Here is a 7,932-nt window from a genome sequence, read left to right as displayed (position 1 = left end):
TCCATCCCAACTCCTTGTTCCTGAGCGTAGGGGGTATAAAACATTACCAGCTGTGCGCTTTTGCACTGGTGTGAATATTGCCATAAAATATCCAGCCATGGTGCCCTGATATTGGCTGCCCAGCAGCTCACAGCCTGCGTTTGCTAATGAATTCCCCAAACTCAGAAAGTTGCACCGTGGGTGGGTCTACATGAGATGCGCGTACTGTGCCTTAGCCTAATAAGACTGCACAGCAGCGTGGCGGTTACAAACGTGCAAATAACCCAACGCACAGTGTTATTAGGTTAACGCGCAATAATGTGCGCTACTGGGCAGTAACTCTAGTGCCTGCATATTTAGTTAGTACTTCATTAAGCAAGTAGTAAACTAAATGTGCAGTAACTAAGGAGCATTAACGAGTGTAAATGCGCCCCCTGTTCTTATGTTTGCACCAATGCTTTGCGGTGAGCCGCTCGTCCCTGCGGCTTTTGGGATGCCATTGCTGTGGCTAGGATGCCCGTATCAGAGGCTCTTTGCTTTATGCATCGTGCCACCTGAAAGCGAGCGGTGATGGAGAGCCTCTAGGAAATGCTTTCCCTCACCAGCCCAGGGATGGCTTGTGAGAACCAGTGCCACTTCGCTGCCGGGAAACCGGAGAAGTTGCATTCAGTGTTTAGGAGTGGTAATCGCTGTGGCCCTTTCAGCTGCATGCGGAGGAAAGGGAAGATGAGAACACAAGGTTAACTCCAGTCAGTCAAACACCAGTGTCCTGGAGTGCCTCCATGAATAATTGATTGTTCTCTTTGGGATTCGGGTTTCCATGGAAACTGAAAGGGGAACCAGGATACCAAGGTATGAATTGAAGTTTCTTTGGGTCTCTGTCCACTCAGCAGCTAAGAGTTGGAGTTACCTTTGGCAGGTGCTTATATAATCAGACATTGACTCGGAGATGAATTGCCTTGATCTGAGGCTTCTGCTGCTCCTGCAGTTATGCTCTTTGATTGGTGAGTGTTTCATACGTATATCTGGCTTTTGGTGGACTTTTATGTTAGGAGAGCCTATAATAAGTCTTTAGTCGGCTACCTGTGCACATCTGTAATGTAGAGAAGACGTATGATCGGTGTCCCTTTTTTTTTTAGAGTGTGCATCTCTGCACACATACAAACGTCGCACATTTGCCCTGTCTGCCACCTTCCAAGATTTCGTTACATTTTTTCATCTGATTCACTTGCAGTCTCGCTGATATTTCTTTTTCTTACAGAACTGATAACATTATTTGCTTGAATTCATCAGCTTGCTAGGAAACTTGGGGATTTGCTTGTGGCTGTTGTTATCCATGTAGATGCATGGGAAGAAAATCAATCCCCCTGTCCACTACAAAGGCACAAACATTAGGGATGAGTCTGGTCCATTGTCTTCCCTCCATAAGAGCTGTATCATGGGCAGGGTCTTTCAGGCTCCAGAGAAACAGACAGCGGACCGGGAGATTATGGCGCTGGCCATTTGCAGGTGCTCGGTGGTGAATGAAACATTGCAGTTAAAGCAGCGGACCAGGAATGAGGGCTCCTGTGTTTTCTGCTCCTAGCTCTCCCAGGGAATCACCAGTCCCCCTTGCTCTTTTCAGCTTCCCAAATTTTGCAAAGGGGATAATAATATTTCCAAGTCCGATGTGAAGCTTAATGGATGTTTTCAATTCATTTGGGGATCCTGCATTGAAAAGAGCTGCAGAAGGAGTAGAGAGGAGGAAACGTGCTGAAACAATCTTTATTATTTTGTGTGGATCTAGTGGAAATGTAAGCAGGGGAAGTTTGCTTCCTAAAAATGCCACAATTAAGTGAAGTTGTTACATACAAAGAGACCTTTTGGAAGCATGACGGCCTTCACCAGAGAATTAAACACGTTCCCCAGCTCTCAGGGACTAGCACTACGGTGGCACATGGGTTCCCACCAGAGGCTGTGAAAAGGGGTTGCGCTAGCACGGGGCCATGCCTCAGCTCAGCAGCTCGGCAAGGGGCCAGATCCTGAGGTGCCTCCTAACCCGGGACCAGCTCTCTGAAACTGCGGTGGGGGGTGCCTGCGTCAGGGATAGGAGCCTGATCGCGGAAGGTGCTGGGGGAGCTTGAGCACCCTCAGATCCCAGTGATGTCCATGGGAACTGTAGGTGCCCTGTAGGTTTCAGAAGCCCTTGGAGCCCTAAATTCGTGCCCAAGCCCAAAAAGGGGATCTCATAATGCCCTCGAGCGTGCACTCGCCTCTTATGCAGGTGACCTGCTTGCAGCTGAAATCAGAAGATGCTAAAGATGATATTGCTGTTATTTAGCCAAGTTCGGAGCAAGGGGCCAAGGACAAGGAGCAGTGAGGTTGTGGCATGGCCTCTGGAAGGGTTACCTAAGCTCGTCACTAAGCAGCAGATCCCCAACACGCCTGCCCGGGGCAGTGTTTCCTGGTGTCCCAGCTTGGACTGAAGCTTCAGCAGCTTCTTTGGGCCGTGCCCGATTCACCAAGAGTCCCCCATAGGCCCAGTGCAGCAAGTTGGCTTCATTGGCGTGTCAGCAGGTCCCTCTGAGATGAAGGAGTGCAGCTACTTGTGCATCTGTTGCTCCTATGGATGGGAGGTGGGATCTCTGTGTTGCATCCACCCTATGCTGGTACCATTGCCCCAGCAGGTATCACTTCTGTACGGTCATCGTTGTCCACCTCGTTCCAGGGAGGGGAATCCAACAGAGCCCAAGGGCTAGGTCCTGCCTTTGTCCATGTCATTATGAGTGGGATCCATCTGGCGGTCACTGCAATGACCCACTGGCTCCCTGTGGCAGGAGGTGCATAGCGCTGGAGCATCACTGGCCCAGGCAATGTGATGGAAAAAAACACCCTGGCTCCTTTAAAACATTTCCAGTTTACTAATCAAAGATCATGACGATCCCTTGGGAGCTCTGGACTTATCCGTGCCCGGAGCCAGTGTGCAGGTGCTCTGCACACGCAGCACATCTGAGCACAAGAAGCACTTGCACAGGCCCTTGCTCTGGAAGCAAAACAGCATAATGGCTGCTAATTAAAGGAACAGAATGAACCCGTTACAAGAAACATCCTTCTGTGCCACCAGGGTCAGCGTCTAACAAGACGGAGATGAATCATCCGTCTTGGAGGTGACTACATTCATGCTCTGGTTTTCTCCGCTTGGCACCAAGCTATTTGTTAGGGTGGGACTGAAAACTGGGCCTGATGGTCTTATCCCAGAGCCCAACGGCACACACAACAAAACCACAGATCCTCATTGGATATGGGGACTTGGGAGAGCAGGGGTGACGTGGGCCAAGGCAGGTGTGGAAGGGGAGAGCCGATCAGATCAGTCCCGGGGAGCAGAGCGTGTGAAGGAGGCACCAGCCTGAGTTGGGTTGATGCGAGTCTTCCCTTGCTCTGGTGAGCACTGGAGTGGATGCTGATGATTCAAATGCCTATTAGGAGCAATTCGTTTTCATTTTGATCACTGCTCAGCAGTCTCTGGAGAAATCACGGCCTTGTAGCTTGGTAAATAATACAGGGACTCCCCTCTTGCTAATGCCAGCGAGAGGATGCTAAGAGAGTGGCAGATCAATGGGAATCCCTCCACGGGGATTTATCCACCCCCTTGATGCACACTTCTAACTCCTCCTGATGCTAATGACAATACATAAGCAGATCGGCAGGGATCTGGCACCTTTTCTGGGCTTTAAAGAGCCTCTCTGGTGTTTAAAATAGTGTCTTCTCCTGTTCTCACTCAGCAACCCTAGCCGGGCCTCAGGTGTAACAGCAGCACCAGATATGGCAGCTGGGATTCAGAGACCCTTGCAGGTGACCACAGCCTCTGGAGGTGCAGGAGCTCATATTTCCCTTCCAATAAACCTCTCCTCTAGATTGAAGGCCAAGGCTACTTTGATCAGCCCAGAGGCAGGCGGTGCTACGTTGACCTCCGCACATGCAGAGAGGCCCGGCTGACTGCCTTGGTGTGTGACCGGTGACTGGGCTTGCCAGCTGTCTCCTCCTGACGGGCTCGCCTTCACTTACAGGGGGACAGCGCAAGCTCCAGCGCATCATCGGGGGTCACATCGTGGGGCCGCACTCTGCCAAGTACCTGGTGTCGCTGAAGAGGATGACGGGCTCCCACTTCTGTGGCGGGTCTCTGGTTAGTCGGAGCTGGGTCCTGACGGCTGCTCACTGCAAGACCGAGTAAGGAAGGCAAGAGCCAGGATGCCTGCTTAACACTGGCTCTTTGCTGCGTGCAGTAAGACAGAAGCCCAGCCGCCCTGAGCTGGCTTCCCGGGTCACGGGGCACTGCACACCTAGGAGTCCTCTGAGCAAAGTGAGGACATGCAAGTAGCTAAATACAGACTCCTGGCTCAGCTTCTAGGTACTCACCTGCTTCTAGGTCTAGGTGCTGATGCCTATATTTAAGTGAATATTTAAGTCTTAAGTATAGGCGCTGATGCCTATATTTAAAGCTGTCCCTATCCTGCATGTACACCTAGACCCTACAGATGCACCCACTCATGCTTCCTACACACACATACCCATGACCTTATCTAGTGCAGGGACTTCCACTTCTATGAGCACCCAGCAGTCTGGTGGCGTCTCTCGGCCTGACCACGCGGCCTTCCCAGACCGTCACGCTAGGGCTACAGTTCACCGCGGCATTTTAAGCAAGTGCTTACTTCTCACCAATATCCATGTCCATGCTCAGCCCCAGACTCCCATCGATCCTAAGTGCTTAAACTATCCCGGCTGCATCTACACATGCATTTTAATGTGCATTAGCCTATTTTAATGCGCATTACCATGCCACAAAAAAAGGGGCTCTTAAAATAGGCCAATGCACCTTTTTCTAGCACCTCACAATGGAGGTATTAAATTTAATGTGCATTACCAAAAGCATGTTCATGAACATGTAGACGTGCCCCCTGTGTCTCAAGTCCCCATTTAAATCACTGGGTTGTAAATCTATGCTTAATGGTAAGCATATGCTTATCAGCTTCCCTGATTAAGGACAGTTTCCTGACTTGGGGCTTCGCCAGGGGTTTTACAGTCTATGATACTGATGAACAGCACTGGAAATCCAAACCCTGTATTGGGAAGAAGAAACCAGCCGTGATCATACCAGAGGACAGGGAGGGGAGTCAGTCCCATTCTCCCAGTAAATCACTGAACATCCTGTCACTTCACTCTTGCTCTCCCCCTCCTCTCTGGGGAGATAATACAATTTCACAGGTACCTAACAAAAGCAACATCTGCCCACACACTCCCAGGTACATTCATGCCATCTGATTCACGTGCCAGGCAGATGTGTGGCACCATCGACACGCAGCGCTTCAGCTCTGATGCCAGGTGGGCTGAAGCAAAGATGCAGCGAGATACAAGATCTTGTGCTGTCAATTCTGGAAGTGCTAAAAGCCTTTTTAAAGCCATTTGAGTCACCCGAGTAATCGCAGTCTAAGTCAGATGTGAGAAGGGAGAGCTTTGCCCCAAGGGAAACGCCAATAACTTTGCCTTTCTTTGCCATACCCCTGTAGACTAAACCAGATGCTAATAGTTGCTGGTGAATATTCACTCTCCACTTTCGAAGGCACAGAACAGATTTTCCGGCCCTCCCGGATGGTGGTTCACCCTGACTACAGCTCCACTACCAAAAATGCAGACGTCATGCTGATTAAGGTACCAGGTCTTCCTCCGGGCTCTAATGGAAGGAAGGCCGGCAGAAACGGGCTATGGTCACTTCAGGTTTCTGGGGGGCTGGCCTGGGCTTGAAGGAGTGCTTCGGTGATCATGTTATGAGGAGTTTGATGGGGGGGAGCTAAGGGCAGACATTGGTCAGGCGGTCCAAGTAAAGAGGACCCAGAGAGTTGAACATGAGCACTATGACTGTTTTTTTCATGATCAGTAATGACTCTTCCTTGATGTCTCCAAACAGCTGAACAGGCCGGTGGTCTATAACGCCTTTGTTTCCATTGTGCCACTTCCTCAGCAAGGCGCCACGGTGAAGGAAGGCCGCCTCTGCCAAGTCTCTGGCTGGGGTTACACCAGTCCCATCGGCGGGAGGACATCGGACACCCTACGCAGCGTGCACCTCCCTATCGTCCCCTCCTGGAAATGCAACGCCACCTCCTCCTATGCAGGATTCATCACCAGCAACATGATTTGTGCCGGGCTCAGCACAGGGGGCAAAGACGCCTGCCAGGTACCTCCGCCCTGTTTATATTCTGCAGACGAAGCTGCAAGTTCAAACCTAGAGGGGGAGACCCAAGGGCAAATCACCTGGGGATTGGCTATGTCCAAGCTACTGAGGGTGCTCGGTGGCAGGGTCCCATTCTGGAAAAACTCAGAGCCAGGTTAGGCACCCAAAAATCACTAGTATACCCATCTAATGGCCATGGTGCCAGCAAGCAAAGCACATCATAGTGGGGGACCGGGAGAAAAATGCTAGTGCAGATATAAAGCAAGCAGCTGCCATCAAGTCTCCAGAGAGTTAAAGCCTTGATCACACCTTCTTCTAACTGAAGATGACTCACCCTTGGAAATGAAGCGCAGAGGGTGGGAAGAGAAGGAGGATCTATTTTTATAACCAAAAGAACAGTATGGCAAGCGAGGGATGATCTAGTTTCTTCCTCTTCCTGGGTGAGACAATAGCAGCACATGAAGGTGTGCCTCCCAGCAGGGTCTGCCCCAAACGTGATGCAGCTGCTGCCAGCTTTTGTTTTTCATTTATCCGGCCAGACCTAATCGCACTGATGCCATCCTGCAGCGCTGCTGTGCCCACCGCTCACAATGTAGGTCATTGCGAAACAATGCAGCGCTGCATGGGGAAAAGGTGATGACCCAGATTGTGTTTCAGGGGCTGGACTGAATCTTTCTGGGTCCCACCGTTGTCTCTGAGGGCTTAGGATCCCCTCAGTTTTGACAGGTCTCCGCAGTGGGACGCTCGCTGAACTCTGGGAGAGCCGATCTAATACAGCCAAAGCCACCAGGGAGAAGGGTCTGGTGCAGTTTCCGCTGAGCCGGTTTTGAGGGTCAGGAGGGGAGAGATGTGCTGGAACGTAACTCGTGGGGCCAGATTCTTTGTTGGTGCAAATGGGCGAAACATCGCTGAAGTCCACAGAGCCCCGTGCATTCGCAACCAGGAGAGAAAACAGGCAGGCCCGTCCGTCCCCACATTTCTCTATCGCTTGTTGTCCTTCTCGGACTTCCCTCCAGGCTGTCTTGGTCCTTTTGGGGCTCAGGTGTAGAAAGGGCTAGGCCCTACGGGTCAGATGATCCATTGTGCCCAGTCATTTACACCAGGGGAAAGGGGGTTTCATAGCACCCAGCACCCACTTTGGTCTAGCGTACGCAGCTGCGCCAGATGCAGGGTCTCGGCCCTCCAAGGTCGTAGCCCACCACAGGTCATAGCCCTCCAAGCCCTAGAGAAGACAGGTGCCCACTGCCATGAACGAGCCCATCTGAGCAAGCTGTCACCTTTATTGCATGCTTTCCTTTGGCAGGGGGACTCTGGTGGGCCACTGGTGTGCGAGGGCCGAGTGTTCGGGATTGTGTCCTGGGGGCACAGCTGTGCCAGCCCGCGGTATCCAGGCGTCTACACGGCTGTAGCCAACTTCCAGAAGTGGATCTACAAAACCATCTTCAGACACCAGTAACAGCAGCTCTGGTCCCCCTTCCCCTACCGCCGCATGACGTTGAGCCAATAAAACGGTGGCGAGGAAGAAACAAAAACCGCTCCAATGCTCTGCTGTGCTTATTTGGGAGTCTCTTGAGGCGAGACCTCAGGAAACCTCCTTAACATTGGCGTGGAGCGGAGAGGAGGTGGTGTTTTTGAAGCAGTCTCTCTCCTGCGAGGCATCTGCGTGCCTTGCAGCCTGCGTCAGGTACATGGCTTTCTGCCTTTGATGGAAACAGAATAACTCCACAGGTTCGGAAAAAGCTCGGGCC

General features: G+C 51.6%; 1 protein-coding gene across 1 annotated transcript; it reads left to right on the top strand.

Annotated features, from left to right (window-relative positions):
• The first annotated feature begins 484 nt into the window (after nucleotides 1-484).
• LOC109314374 (trypsin-3-like) lies at nucleotides 485-7,709 on the top strand. The gene is made up of 5 exons (XM_019541519.1): nucleotides 485-983; nucleotides 4,026-4,185; nucleotides 5,523-5,664; nucleotides 5,921-6,187; nucleotides 7,488-7,709. Exons 1-5 carry the CDS (start codon nucleotides 929-931, stop codon nucleotides 7,638-7,640), a joined length of 777 nt encoding a protein of 258 aa, XP_019397064.1. The 5' UTR covers nucleotides 485-928; the 3' UTR covers nucleotides 7,641-7,709.
• The last annotated feature ends 223 nt before the right edge of the window (nucleotides 7,710-7,932 follow it).

Source organism: Crocodylus porosus, unplaced genomic scaffold (genome assembly GCF_001723895.1).
Source record: "Crocodylus porosus isolate Cpor-Errol unplaced genomic scaffold, CroPor_comp1, whole genome shotgun sequence".
Lineage (NCBI taxonomy): Eukaryota > Metazoa > Chordata > Crocodylia > Crocodylidae > Crocodylus > Crocodylus porosus.
The sequence above is the reverse complement of the archived record's forward strand: the minus strand, read 5'-3'. Positions and strand labels throughout refer to the sequence as shown.